General features: G+C 46.2%; 1 protein-coding gene across 1 annotated transcript in view; it reads right to left on the bottom strand.

Moving 5' to 3' along the window:
• Positions 1 to 1,414: 1,414 nt before the first annotated feature.
• Positions 1,415 to 14,685, bottom strand: part of LOC106609204 (zinc finger protein 800) — a 28,993-nt gene continuing 15,722 nt past the window's right edge. The window contains exons 2-7 of the mRNA XM_014207724.3: positions 14,008 to 14,182; positions 9,852 to 9,947; positions 9,410 to 9,553; positions 8,059 to 8,411; positions 6,217 to 7,961; positions 1,415 to 3,855 (exon numbers count right to left, since the gene is read on the bottom strand). Coding sequence (XP_014063199.2) covers position 3,855; positions 6,217 to 7,961; positions 8,059 to 8,411; positions 9,410 to 9,553; positions 9,852 to 9,947; positions 14,008 to 14,170 — 2,502 coding nt within the window. The 5' untranslated portion in view covers positions 14,171 to 14,182 and the 3' untranslated portion in view covers positions 1,415 to 3,854. The remainder of the gene's footprint in view (positions 3,856 to 6,216; positions 7,962 to 8,058; positions 8,412 to 9,409; positions 9,554 to 9,851; positions 9,948 to 14,007; positions 14,183 to 14,685) is intronic.

The following is a 14,685-nucleotide window of genomic DNA, read 5'->3' as shown; positions in this document are numbered from 1 at the left end:
TCCTGTCTTGGATCTCTACGGACAATTCCTTTGACCTCATGGCTTGGTTTATGCTCTTACATGCACTGTCAACTGTGGGACCTTATATAGACAGGTGTGTGCCTTTCAAAAACATATCCAATCAATTGAATTTACCACACGTGGACTCCAATCAAGTTGTAGAAATATCTCAAGGATGATCAATGGAAACAGGATGCACCTGAGCTCAATTTCGAGTCTCATACCAAAGGGTCTGAATACTTATGTAAATTAGATATTGTTTTTTATATCAAATACATTTGCAAACATTTCTAAAACCTGTTTTCGCTTTGTCATCATAGGGTATTGTGTAGATTGATGAGGAAAAAAAATATATTTAATCAAGTTTAGAATAAGGCTGTAATGTAACAAAACGTGGGAAAACGTGAAGGGGTCTGAAAACTTTCCCGAATGCACTGTATTAACTCTTTAAAATGTCAACTTCAATGGGTAGGAACATCCTAAGGATCCCAAATAGCAAGGACCCAGAAACCATGCCACTGCTAAAAACTTCTAAAATGGTGCAGTTCAACACTAGAATGCTCTATGATCGTCCTCTTTTAAGAGTGGCCATCAAAACTGCTTTCAAAGGTGTGTTTTCCCACGACTGCATTAAGAATGTTGAAGGCTACAATGACTGAGAATGCATGTTTCTCTCCCTGTGTGCCACTTGCAATATGAAAGCACCTGAAGAGGAATATTATTATTTTTTTACATATGGGGTTGTATGATTTAGCTGTTGCTTACTCGTGTTGTTAGCTGAGGAAAATGTATTGTGGACAACAATTTTTCATTAGATAATAAAAGATTCCCATAACCAAAGGTACCGCGTCTCAGCTCCGCCTGGCTCTCATTTGGATCATAGGTCTTGGCGGAACCCGGACCAATTTAACCCCTGGTGGGTTTCTCTGGAACTGGTGGCTTCTATGATTGTGGCTAGATGGAGTTCTGCTATGGACTTAACGTAGGTTAGGAGAGCTAACGCAGCAGGTTAGGTGAACTAATGCAGCAGGTTATGAGAATTAGGTTAAGGTTAGGAAAAGGGTTAGGCTTAGCTAAAATTCTTCAGTTGTCCCTGACACGACAACTAGACGGAGCTGTACTAGCCACAACCGTAGAAGCCATCAGTTCTGAAAAGCCATCAGTACCATAACACCGGCATAATGAATGAATGAGGTGTGTGTCTGTGTGTAAGCCACAATGCTGCATAATATGGCCTGGGTTTGAGACGGGGGGGGGGGGCTATAATAAGTTCAGACGGATTAACCATAAACTGAATAGTTCATTCACAGCTCTCCAAACAAATGTTGAGGGTTTGATTATCTCAATTGATTCTAGCTGAAATAGTGGGGAAAATATACATTTCACAAGTACAAAATAAAAACACAAGAACACATTTTCCCTTTGGGTTGTTTATTATTGGGGTAACAGTTGATTTCTTCAGGATGGATTTATGGGTTACATTATTTTTAAAAACTTAACTGATCTACTCTTCTCCTTATGCTATGGAGGCGTTTAGGTTAGTTAGTACACAGTCTGGGAAATGGCTACACTCTTTAATATCTGAATGTAGAGGACAAATAAGGAAAATCAGTCTTGAAAAGTAAAATCACTTCATTTCCCTTCTGCTCTGTCACAGATGTGCCGCCAAAACACACATCCTCTCGTTTAAAGAAAGAAAGAAAACTCTCTACGTCATTTCACCATCTGGTTTTGACACAGTCATATGAGTGCGAGTCGGAACATAACAGATTCTTCAGTGCTTTGAACACAGAGAAAAACAAAATATCTCACTATTCAGAGATATTGGAATATATATATTCAAACAAAAACTATACATCACCTATACATCTGCCAATATATCTATCGTTTATACCATCCATATGACAGTTAATATGTACATCAGTCCAAGACCTGGTTTAACAAGCTTTTCCGTTAGAAAAATACAATTTGGTCTGTTTCTTTTCTATTGTGCCATTGCTTTCTGACTGAACAAGACATTGTACATGTGGTCTGTCACTATGGCTATGTTTATACAGGGAGCCAAATTCAGATTTTTTCTCCTCACTAATGGTCTTTTGACCAAAGGGATCTTTTTTTTTTAAAAGTCTGTAGCAAATTGAGTTACAAAACCATGATGCATTTGCAAAAGGACTAAGTGTCTTATTTTAAATAAATGTAACATTTTCGCCAGAATTTTGTACATTTTCACCCCAAATTCTCATTAGCGAAATGTGTCCGGATGAAATTCCCAGGTCATTATAAAACGTTTTCTTCAGAAAACCTAACAAAATATGTTGCTGTATATAAATCATACATTTGTCCATAAATCATAAAAATTGTATACTGGTTGAAGTTTACATTACACTATAATATGTATTACATACAAATACAGTGTCTGAGGACTAGTCTTATTACCGTAATTACCGAATCAGCTTAAGAGCTCAAATTGGGAAGTCGGTTTTAATTTGATAATAACTGTTTACAAAATGTCAGTGTTATGTTTAACTCAGGCCTTGTCATTAGAGGTGCAATATTAACAAATATTAGAAATACTGATTTGTTTATACCTTTTTTGGACTTTTTGTGAAAAGGTTGGTCAAATGTATAATATCTGATTAAAAAAAAGTATAATAATTATGAAATAGATAAGTACAGATCCTAATCTCAGTGATTCAAGAGGACATTTTGGGAAAAATGTTTCATGATAATTACCTATCAGCGCTTTTTCAGAGCTGATCTGATTAGTCAAAAGTCCAATTAGTGAAAAAAAAATATCAGAATTGGGCTGCCTGTTTAAACACAGCTATAGTCATTCATCAATCAACCAATCAATGGTCACCGTCTCTTCAATGTGCCAGTGTATCGCTGGTCAGCCACCTACATGGTCTTTCTCCATCAGTTAATCACCCAAAACCTATCTCTTGGAATGACAGAAAAACTAAAGCCTATCTGGATGAACTGAGTTAGTATGGAGTCCTTCCCAGTGGATGGATAGCTTACTATGAGCCTACTATGAGCTGAGGAAATAAACCACTAACATCACTACTGCTGGCTCTGGCTGGGTCAAGTTCACAACCTACAGGGGAGGTCTCTCCAACCCTGTTCCTGGAGAGCTACCGTCCTGTAGGTTCTCTCTCCAACCCTGTTCCTGGAGAGCTACCGTCCTGTAGGTTCACTCCAACCCTAATCTAGCACACCTGATTCTAATAATGAGCTAGTTGATAAGATGAATCAGGTAAGATACCACTGGGGTCGGAGTGAAAACCTACAGGAGGGTAGCTCTCCGGGAACAGGGTTGGAGAGCCCTGCCTTAAAGTCTGATCCTATAAAGCAGAACTGGAGCACCCTCTGGTCAGATATGGGATATCTATGGTGTGCTAAGAGCGCTTCCAACTCTGCCCTCTTCTCTCCCCACCCCTAAGGTTTATACAGGCTCAGGTCTAGACCAGGTCCAGGTGTGTGTGTGTCCAGGTGTGTGTGTGTGTGTGTGTGTGTGTGTGTGTGTATATATATATATCTACATGTACATACAGTGATTATAACCTACACACAGCAGTGTGATAGCATCAGTGCCTCCACAGAGTGAGTGTCCGGCTCCACACCTCTGGCATCACGTTGGCTCCCATCCCTCCTTCTCGTGTCGGATTCCAACAATACTTTTGGTCCCTTAGATGTGAAGTCTCCCCTTCTTTCACCTCTCTCTCTCTCTCTCTCTCTGTTTCACTTTTCCAGTCCAGCTGCTTTCATCATCGTTAGCGGTGCTCCTTCATCCGTTTAGTCTCTCCTCTCAGGATGGAGGCTCCCGAGAACCAAGAGTGAGACGAGACTGGGGATCTGAGAGAGAGTGAGTGAGAGAGACAACAGCAGCTGTTAGAAGGCGCTCGACAGTCAATTAGAGCCCGTTTAAACACTGTTTCTGTTTTCTCTGCCCTGCTGTAACATCACTACCCCAAGGACTAGCCTCCTCCCAGACATAAACACCCTAACACTTTAATCAGTTGTCTGTCTGGACCTGGATGACAAACACACACACACACACTAATCAACTGTCTGTCTGGACACTCTCATACACACACACACACTTTAATCAGGTGTCTGTGCTCGCTCCCTTTCATTGAAACCTACAGTCGTCCAGGGGAGAAAACAAGTTCAACTCTCTGGAGGAGAAGCGACACCTGAATCAGCCTGTGTGTGTGTGTGTGTGTGTCGTAGCAGACTGAAACCAAAGGGTTTCAATGATGTGTGTGCGTGCTAAAAGAGAATGTTCTTCCCCCGCTCTGTGGTCTCTTGACACCCCACCGTGACCGACACACACACACAAAACACAGTGGTGGGGTTCGTTTAATCACAGCTAAAGAGGCTAGTCCTGAGCAGAGACAGACAGACCACACAGAGCCCAGGGAGAGTAGTAAAACCTGGAGGAGGAACGATCCAGCCTTATTACCGGGATCCATATTTTATTAGACAGAGTGAGTGAACAGAGAATGAAGTTTAAGGACATTTAAACTCATAAAACATGATATATACGATGGTATTCCCCCCCCCCCCCCCCCCCATTGGGCTATAGCGCGAAATCACATGCTACAACTGGACGAATCACGACAGAAGACAACGTTGCTGAAAGCCCGGGCAGAGGCTAAGTGCAGGCAAATCTTTCCTGGTGAAGCTTTTGGGCATGGAACAGGTTTGTGTGGCGATAACATGGCGGAGCTACGTGACAGTGAACTGACGAGGAACTGGCTGTCTTGCCTTAGTTAGGTTCTAAATCATGGGCTGGATAGAAGCAAAGTCTATCATCTTCAGAACTGGATAATATTTGCTTTATTTGCCACATCCTCCTCTCTTAATATCGTTGGTTCAATCTCTCATAAAACTGTGATTGAGAATAGTCTTTGCCTAGGCCTGTAGACTCCCACTTTCGTTCTTGTTGTTCTTGAAAGCGGCAACTTTAATTAACCTTTAATTAACCTTTAACTAACCTTCTTAGGCTATTAGAATATTTGGGAAATTGGCTAAGGTTCTTAACTTTAGCTAGTAGGAGGATTGGCCAGTTGGTTTTCGCGTCGAAGGGATTTCTCTGCATCTCACGGATAATTTCTTTATTAATAAGCTTAAACTTGATTCAACTTGTCATTCAATTTTTCTATAGGCTATTGATATTTGTTCTCCCTCATTATTACCCTGGCTACTTACGTTTTTAGGCTATTCAAACAACTTTTTGAGAAGAAAGCGTAGCCTAGCCCAAAGTAATATTCATAGCCTATCGAAATGGAGAGAGAAGGGAAAATAGCCCCCAAAAATTTAAAACAGAGATCGATAAGGATTAGCCGTTACATAATGTGTACAAAACATTAAGAACACCTGCTCTTTCCATGACAGACTGACCAGGTGAATCTAGGTGACTTCAATCAGTGTAGATTTTTTAAGCCTAGAGACATGGATTGTATATGTGTGCCATTCAGAGGGTGAATGGGCAAGACAAAAGATTTAAGTGCCTTTGAACAGGATATGGTAGTATGTGCCAGGCACCTCGGTTTGTGTCAAGAACTGCAACGGTGCTGGGTTTTTCACGCTCAGCAGTTTCCCGTGTGTATCAAGAATGGTCCACCACCCAAAGGACATCCAGCAAACTTGACACAACTGTGGGAAGCATTGGAGTCGACATGGGCCAGCATCCCTGTGGAACGCATTCGACACGTTGTAGAGTCCATGCCCTGACGAATTGAGTCTGTTCTGAGGTAAAACTCAATATTAAGGTGTTCTAAACGTTTTGTACAATCGGTGTATGTATAAAATTAATAGGTTTAGGTTATAAGGTCCATACATCTGACAGAGACAGAGAGAAATAAACAATTTTCTGACTGGACATTTTGCGCTGCTTTGGTGGAATTCTCCACTCTATAACATATTGAACTAAGCTATAGCAGGAATAGGATATTACTCGGAATGTCACTCGTGTGCTGCCCTGCAGTGCGCTGCTCAGTCAAGTTCAAATAAGCTAAACCAAGTTCAAATAGGCTAAACCAAGTTCAAATAGACTGTCAATCATCGTCAATAGACGATACGACCGTGATCTCTCTCTCTCTCTCTCTCTCTCTCTCTCTCATAACAACCCATTTTACACACCACTTCTTCTCTTTCCCTCTCTTACTACAAGATATCAACAAAGACAACCATATGTGTAGTGAGGCTCACCAGAGCAGTGCCTTAGACCGAGTGCTGACCCCCTTAGACCTGGCGTCACTGGGCGGCATGCTGACCGGTGGCGTGGCGTTCCGGTGGATCCTCTTATGGGACTCCAGGTAGAGTTTCTTGGCGAAGGCCCGGCCGCACACGTCACACGCGTGGAGCGAGAAGTTCTTGGTGACACGCACCTCTGTGCTACTGCTGCTGCTCTCCTGGTGGGCGTCATGGCGACGCGTGTGGGGGGGCGTCGGGGCAGTGGTGTCGGGGTGTTGTTTGTCGTTCTTACGGGTGACAGGTGACCCGGTTTGGGCCTCCTGCTGTCTCTCCTGGTTACGAGTGACCGGAGTGGAGGAGGAGAGGAGGTCCTGTTTACGTGTGACTGGGTAGGAGGTGGTGGAGGAGTTGTTGAGGAGCTCCTGTTTGCGGGTGACTGGGGGCGTAGGGGGAAAGGAGGCAGAGTGGCACCCGTTCACTTCCTCCTTGACCGTTGTTCCTCCTCTCTTGTTGTTGTTGGCATTGGGGGGAGAGTTGAGGACCACCTCAGCCGGCCGCTTGACCGCACGCGACTCCAGCTTGGGCACGATCTTGGCCAGGTAGCCCGTCGACTTCTTGTGCACCACCGTCACGTGGCGCAGGACGTCGCGCTTGCGACGGGACTCGTAGCGGCAGAGCGGGCAGCGGTAGAACTTGATGAAGATGTCCGTGCCGTCCGTGTGCAGCTCGATGTGCTTGGTGAGGTTCTGGCGCGAGCTGAACTGACGTTTGCACAGCTTGCAGAACAGCTGCTTGAAGTCGAACCCCACCGAGAGCTTCTGAGGGGGTCTCCCAGGAGTCCCACTACCACTACTTGTACCACCGCTGCTGTTGATGGAAGCGGAACGAGTTGATGTCTTGGGGCTGCTGCCACCCTCTTCCTCTTTGATCTTTTGACCTGACTTGGTTGCCACGGCGATGCCCTTCCTGTCCGTGTCCTTCCTGTCCGTGTCGCCAGGCGACGAGGCGGGGCTGGAGTCAGGGTCGTCCCAGGATTCAACCGCCTCCTCCTTCACGCTCAAGCTGTTGCTAGGGTTGCTGTTGCTAGGGGTGCTGTCAGTGTTGGTGGCTGTTTTACTGTTGTTGTTTTTGTTGGTCGCCGTGGTTGCGGTCGTGGAGACGGAGCTAACGTTCTTGAGATTGTAGATCTTGTGGACGATGCGCATGTGTCTCTTTAACATGACCTGGGAGCTGTACTTTCTCTTGCAGAGCAGACAGCGGCAGGAGGCCAGGTTGTACAGGGCCGATGCCAGGAGAGAAGGGGCAGGGGGCACCGCGGTGGAGGCTTTGGGGGGCTGAGGGGTGGTATCCCCCGAGGCTCCGAGGCTCTTCGGGGTGTGACCTCTTGTGGGGGAGGAGCTGGCGCTCTTGCGGGGCGGCGTGGCCTCCAGGGACAGCGGCTGGCCGGGGCGCGTGGCTATGTCTGGCGTGATGCTATCCCGACGCAGGCCGCGGTGCACCTCGTCAAAATGGCGCCGCACGTTGGCCTTGGTGGCGAAGGACTTGAAGCAGACGGGGCAGGACTTGCCGCTGGACGTGTGCAAGGGGCGAGGCCGACCTTTAACCATGGAGAGGAGGCTGATGGGAACGGTGCGCGTCTCGGTGAACTTCCGGAGCTCCTCCAGCTTGGTCTGGTGCATCTTGCGACAGTGGCGGCGGATGCTGCGGCGAGAGTTGAAGTCCTTACCACACAGGCAGCACGAGATGGTAACGTCCTCCACCTAGGGAGAGAGAGACAGAGAGAGAGTATTATAGCGAGCGTTAGTGTGTGTGTGCCAGCGTGTGTCTGCTTGCGCGCTTTCTCCTGTATGTACCCACCCCGCTCGTAGACCCCTCGTCCTCGGGCTGCGCCACCTCCTCTCCTCCCTCCTCCTCCTCCTCCTGGTCACTCCTCCTCCTCTCCTCCCCCTCTCCGGTCTGTCCATTCTCCGGCGTCCCTCCCTGCTCCCCCCAGGGCTCAGGGCTGTGTGTGTGGGTCCCTCCAGGGGTGTGTGGAGCCCGGGGGAAGTGGGCCAGCTCCTCCTCTGAGGACAGGAACTGGAACACAGCGTTATTGGAGGTCTGGATTGGCTCCAGGCGCATCACGTAGTCCGGCCGGTCCTTCCTGGGGTAGATGGCCTCCAGGAGGTCCTTCATGGCCCCGCTCTGCTTGTCGCCGTCGCCCGCTGGATCTAAGGGGTCAGGGAGGAGGAAGTGAGAGGCGTTAGAAAAGGAGCGTTTTCAATCAGACACCAATATTTGCTCCCAAATGTGATGCGTATTGAGCCTAGAGACGTCACAACACTAAGAAGGAACATTCCCGGGAGAAGGAACGTTTTCAAACTTGCCAAAGGGAGAAACAAAAACACTATTTTGTTTCTGTTTCCAAACAAGATATGTAATGAGCACAGTGTGGCAACATCCACCACGTTTCAACCATATCATTAAATAGCAATTGAACGCATCTTTGTGGTTTCACAGACATGGTCTTATGATCCCTAGTTCAATACACAGATGAGAGAACAGAGGATTTCCTAGATGGCTTTCTAGATATAGACAGAAGTCATAGAGAATGGAAGAGTAGTGGCTAATTAGGCTGGATCAAAGACAGAGGCTGGAGAATGAAAGAGAATTCAGTTAGCGTATAGGAGGAGAGAAAGGGACAGACTACATTACGGAGAGAGAGAGAGAGAGCAAGCGAGAGGGGAGAGAGAGACAGAGACATGGAGAGACAGGGAGAGACAGAGACATGGAGACAGGGAGAGAGACATGGAGAGAGAGAGAGACAGACATGGAGAGAGAGATATGGAGAGACAGAGAGAGACAGAGACATGGAGAGACAGAAACATGGAGACAGGGAGAGACAGAGACATGGAGAGACAGAGAGATATGGAGAGACAGAGAGAGACAGAGACATGAAGACAGGGAGAGAGACATGGAGAGACAGAGACATGGAGAGACATGGAGAGAGACAGAGAAAGAGAGAGTGAGTGTAGACCAACGAAGACCGTGAGTGAGTGAGTGAGTGAGTGAGTGGAGTGAGTGAGTGAGGGTGAGTAAAGTGGGGGGACAGAAAAAAAAAGAGACAAGGATAGGCATTAAGTGGGCAGAGTGAGAGACAAACATTGACAAAGAGGGAGAGAGACAGACAGAGAGAACAAGAGAGCCTTAGAGAGGTGTAGACACTTACCGTCGGGCTTGGGCAGTCTGGTAAGGCAGTAGTACTCTTTGTGGGTGATGAGGTTGGGCAGGCCCCGGAACAAGCTGCGACATGTCTTACACTCAAAGATGGTGTCCACCTCGTTCAGCAGCATGTGCTTCAGCTGGGCAGTGCCTACACATAGACAACCCCAGGGGGCAGTGTTAGTGAGCACTGGCTGATACAAACAGACAGGACAAATAGGACTACAACCCTTCGGTGTTTGCAGATCGGAAGGAACATGATAGGCGCAATTAAATAGACTTGGTTTGGTGGAGGAGCGATCATCATTTTCCTTTAGATCGGCGAACACGGAAAGAGTCGAAGCTAGGTGTCGCACTTGAATCATGTTTCATAAACACAATGTATGACTGTGTCGTGATTCCTAATTAAAAGGCCTCCGTGCTATCTGAGTAGCATGACTAGATGTTACCTGAGCGGAAGCACTCTATGACCTGCTGGATGCCAGACTTGGAGGTCTGGAGCTGCTGCTGCAACAGAGGAGGGTCGCCTGGCTCCACGCAGTACCCTGCAGAGGTCACACACTTCAATACAACACTTCACTCTGCCCCCTAGCCATGGAGTGTGTGCGTGTGTGTGTGTAGAGAGAGTGGCTATTTCCTATAGGAAGTGACTGGAATGGGTTTGCTGCCAAAGCATATAAGAATAGAAGTGGTGGCAGCCCCTATACAATGACTGTGGTGTGTGCAACGTGTGAGTCAATGAGAGTCACAGTGTGTGTGTGTGTGTGGTCAGATGGTGACCAATCAAGCGCGCTGACACAGCCAGCACCAAACACAGGGGAGTAATCATTACGCCCTTTCTGTTGCAAAACGTTTTGTCTGTTGCAAAACGTTTGCACCAAAACGAAAGTTTCTATTGGAATAATTCAGGTAGGTCCCTCCCCGTTTCGTTCCGTTTGCTCTGTATGCATCCGTTTGGTTCTTTACGGTTTCCGTAATGAATACACCCCAGTTCGCCCCTTCCACCCCGCTGGAGCCGGACAAACAGGAAATGTGCGTGTGTGAGACAGTTTTATGCAATAGACAGAGCTGATGAAACAGATATTTCACATGTTCCCTCCCGTTATTGGGGCCTATATTTAGAGAGTATGGCCCAATCCAAAACGGACCCCTAAGCAAAATGGTCAAACTTCCACCTAACCTATCAGAGGGCAAGGTGGGAGATATTACCATATTGCTTACACCTGTCAAATCCTCTCAGATCTCCACAAGTGCATAGGGCTCCATTTGGGATTGGGCCCTTGACTGAGGTTTCCCTCTGTCTCTGGCTGCATTTCACTACTCCAGCATGTCTTCCTTTCCTCTTCTCCTCCCCTTCATCTGCACTGACGTGAAAGATCTGGACAGGCTTCGGCCATATTGCTTCAGGGCATTTCCACGTGAAAGGAGCCATGAGAAACAACATGTGAAGTCCATAGGAGCATGTCAAATTGGGGTGTCAAATAAAAGCTTAAGAGTATCCTTTTAGATATTTAGGCCTACATCATTTTTTTTTTCTCAACCATTTTCTATCCTAAACATTATGAATAAGAAAGGCTTTGATTTCTGATCGAACAGATGGAAAAGGGGGTCCTAGAAAACATCTACGAGAAAAAGTCTTAAAAAGGTATTAGAAATACATCAAAACACAACAACGTCGAAGTAAAGTCCAACACTTATATTTAGTTTTGCCTTGTAAGTTTAAGAAACATTGCCTTGTACCTTGAAATTCTGTTACCAAAACCCCACGTAACTTTTAAGATATTTTCAAATCGCTCTCCCTCATGAGGAGGAGGGAGGATGCTGAGAATCAATACATTTGATTTGATTTGAGTTCCCAGAAGTAAAGGGTAAAGGTCGACCTACCAATTAGTTCTAGTGTTTTTACTGATATCTATTTTGATTCTGAATTATTAAGTGATTAAAACTGTTTACATAATTTCTGAAAAATCTGTAACGGAATTACTGCAATTTAATTGGCTACAATGGGAAATCATCGAAGTCACAAACTACATATGGGTCACCTGCTACTGTCCTCCCTTCCACTGGCATACTGTTATGTTCAGTTCATAGTGTCTCCTGTTACTGTCCTCCCTTCCACTGGCATACTGTTATGTCCAGCTCATAGTGTCTCCTGTTACTGTCCTCCCTTCCACTGGCATACTGTTATGTTCAGCTCATAGTGTCTCCTGTTACTGTCCTCCCTTCAACTGGCATACTGTTATGTTCAGTTCATAGTGTCTCCTGCTACTGTCCTCCCTTCCACTGGCATACTGTTATGTCCAGCTCATAGTGTCTCCTGTTACTGTCCTCCCTTCCACTGGCATACTGTTATGTTCAGCTCATAGTGTCTCCTGTTACTGTCCTCCCTTCCACTGGCATACTGTTATGTTCAGCTCATAGTGTCTCCTGTTACTGTCCTCCCTTCCACTGGCATACTGTTATGTCCAGCTCATAGTGTCTCCTGTTACTGTCCTCCCTTCCACTGGCATACTGTTATGTTCAGCTCATAGTGTCTCCTGCTACTGTCCTCCCTTCCACTGGCATACTGTTATGTCCAGCTCATAGTGTCTCCTGCTACTGTCCTCCCTTCCACTGGCATACTGTTATGTCCAGCTCATAGTGTCTCCTGTTACTGTCCTCCCTTCCACTGGCATACTGTTATGTTCAGTTCATAGTGTCTCCTGCTACTGTCCTCCCTTCCACTGGCATACTGTTATGTTCAGTTCATAGTGTCTCCTGCTACTGTCCTCCCTTCCACTGGCATACTGTTATGTTCAGTTCATAGTGTCTCCTGCTACTGTCCTCCCTTCCACTGGCATACTGTTATGTTCAGCTCATAGTGTCTCCTGTTACTGTCCTCCCTTCCACTGGCATACTGTTATGTTCAGCTCATAGGGTCACCTGCTACTGTCCTCCCTTCCACTGGCATACTGTTATGTTCAGCTCATAGTGTCTCCTGTTACTGTCCTCCCTTCCACTGGCATACTGTTATGTTCAGCTCATAATCTTTCTCTTTCTGTCATCTGGTGGTCAAGCAAGTGTGAAAACATTCTGGTCTCTCCCTCTCTCATTAGTGTAATCTCTCCGAGATACCTACCCATGACCCCCTTCCTTTCCATTTACTGTAACCAGCATCCGGACGTCCATAGACATTGAAAAGTAGTTGACATTTGGTCAGTTCGCCCTGGGCTTGATTTCAATGTGCACAGACGTCGTTGTTTGATACGTTCCGGACCGGCTTTAATGTCAACGTCCATTGATTTTTGGTCCGGTCCCGACCGGCCCTGATTCGGCCCAATAGACATCTGTGATTATTCAAATCTGAACTAACCATAGATGTCTATGTTTCACAAGTTAAGAGAGCACAGTCCTGTACAGTAGATCAGAATTCAGTACAGTACACAGTAGACTTCACTAGAGTTGAGCACACCAATATACTGTGCTGTACTATACGGTACTGAACTCGATTGTACTGTACTGTACTGAAGTTTACTGTAATCTACTGTGATGTACTTTGATGTCCAAACTTGTGAAAGATAGATGTCTATTGTTTCATATTTGGTCCGGTCCAACCTAATCTGATCTCGTTTGGGGCAGAGCTCATTAAAATCATTTGGTATTTTATTAGGATCCTCATTAGCTGTTGCAAAAGCAGCAGCTAGTCTTCCTGGGGTCCACACAAAACATGAAACATAATACAGAATGACATAATACAGAACATCATTAGACAAGGACAGAACTGCATACATTTAATAATATCCAGTGTACCCAACTATGAAAAGGAAGATATTGCATATTTATACCTTTGTGTAACTAGGATACATCACCATGAAGAGAATGAAATTGATATGCATAATTATGTGTAGAACAAATCCAGTTAATTTACTAACCAAAAGAGATGTCTTCAAAGTCACGGTGTCATGTCATAGCTGACACCTCATTCTTTCTGCAGACACCTCTCCTCTCCTCAGCCACTCTCCTCTCCTCTGTCATGTCACTCTCCTCTCCTCTCCTCTGTCATGTCACTCTCCTCTCCTCTCCTCTCCTCTCCTCTGTCATGTCACTCTCCTCTCCTCTCCTCTGTCATGTCACTCTCCTCTCCTCTGTCATGTCACTCTCCTCTCCTCTGTCATGTCACTCTCCTCTCCTCTGTCATGTCACTCTCCTCTCCTCTGTCATGTCACTCTCCTCTCCTCTGTCATGTCACTCTCCACTCCTCTGTCATGTCACTCTCCACTCCTCTGTCATGTCACTCTCCTCTCCTCTGTCATGTCACTCTCCTCTCCTGTCATGTCACTCTCCTCTCCTCGGCCACTCTCCACTCCTGTCATGTCACTCTCCTCTCCTCGGCCACTCTCCACTCCTGTCATGTCACTCTCCTCTCCTCGGCCACTCTCCACTCCTCTCCTCAGCCACTCTCCTCTCCTCGGCCAGTCTCCTCTCCTCAGGCAGGACAGACTGGCCAACAATGAATGAATAAATATATTGTATCTATATAGCGCCTTTCAGTAGTGCTCCAAAGTATGTTTTAAGGACTTCAATCAACCTAACGGTAGGTTGGTGTAGACAAGCGGGCAGTCTTACCTGGTGTCCTGGGGGCTGCGTCAGGGCCAGGGTTAAGGTCAGTCATTGGGTTAGGGCTGCTGGGCTGTGGCTCGTCTGTCTGGCAGCACTGGTCTCTGGTCACATGGCTCTCAGGCTCAGGTTGGGGCTCGTCCTGGGGGATCTCCTCCATCTCCACCTCCATCCTGCTGGAACTCTGATACACAGACAGACAGACAGACAGACAGACACAGAGACAGAGAGAGAATGGTTAAGTTTACCTTTTAAACCTCCCAGACACCCCTGGGCTATACGATGGTCAGGGAAACACTGAGACAGAGGGTATGGGGTGCGGCGTTGGAAAAAGAGGCACGTGTAACTGCCAAAATAAAAGGAAACACTTAAGTAAATGAGGGATACAAAGTATATTGAAAGCAGGTGATTCAACACAGGTGTGGTTCCTGAGTTCCAGAAGAAATACAATAATTTGGTGTAACACAGGCATTGCATCCCTCCAATAAAGATCCAGACATTTACAGAATCTATGCCAATGCATATTAAAGCTGTTCTGGTTGCTCGTGGCGGCCCAACGCCCTAATAAGACACTTTATGTTGGTGTTTCCTTTATTTGGGCGGTTACCTGTACATCTACAGACACTGTATAACTAACCTATGTAACACCAGCATTATAAGTGTTATAGGAGAACCATAGTTATATAG

The sequence above is a fragment of the Salmo salar genome, chromosome 07 (assembly GCF_965601325.2).
Source record: "Salmo salar chromosome 07, fSalSal1, whole genome shotgun sequence".
Classification (NCBI taxonomy): Eukaryota; Metazoa; Chordata; class Actinopteri; order Salmoniformes; family Salmonidae; genus Salmo; species Salmo salar.
This window is presented reverse-complemented; position numbering and strand designations above follow the sequence as displayed.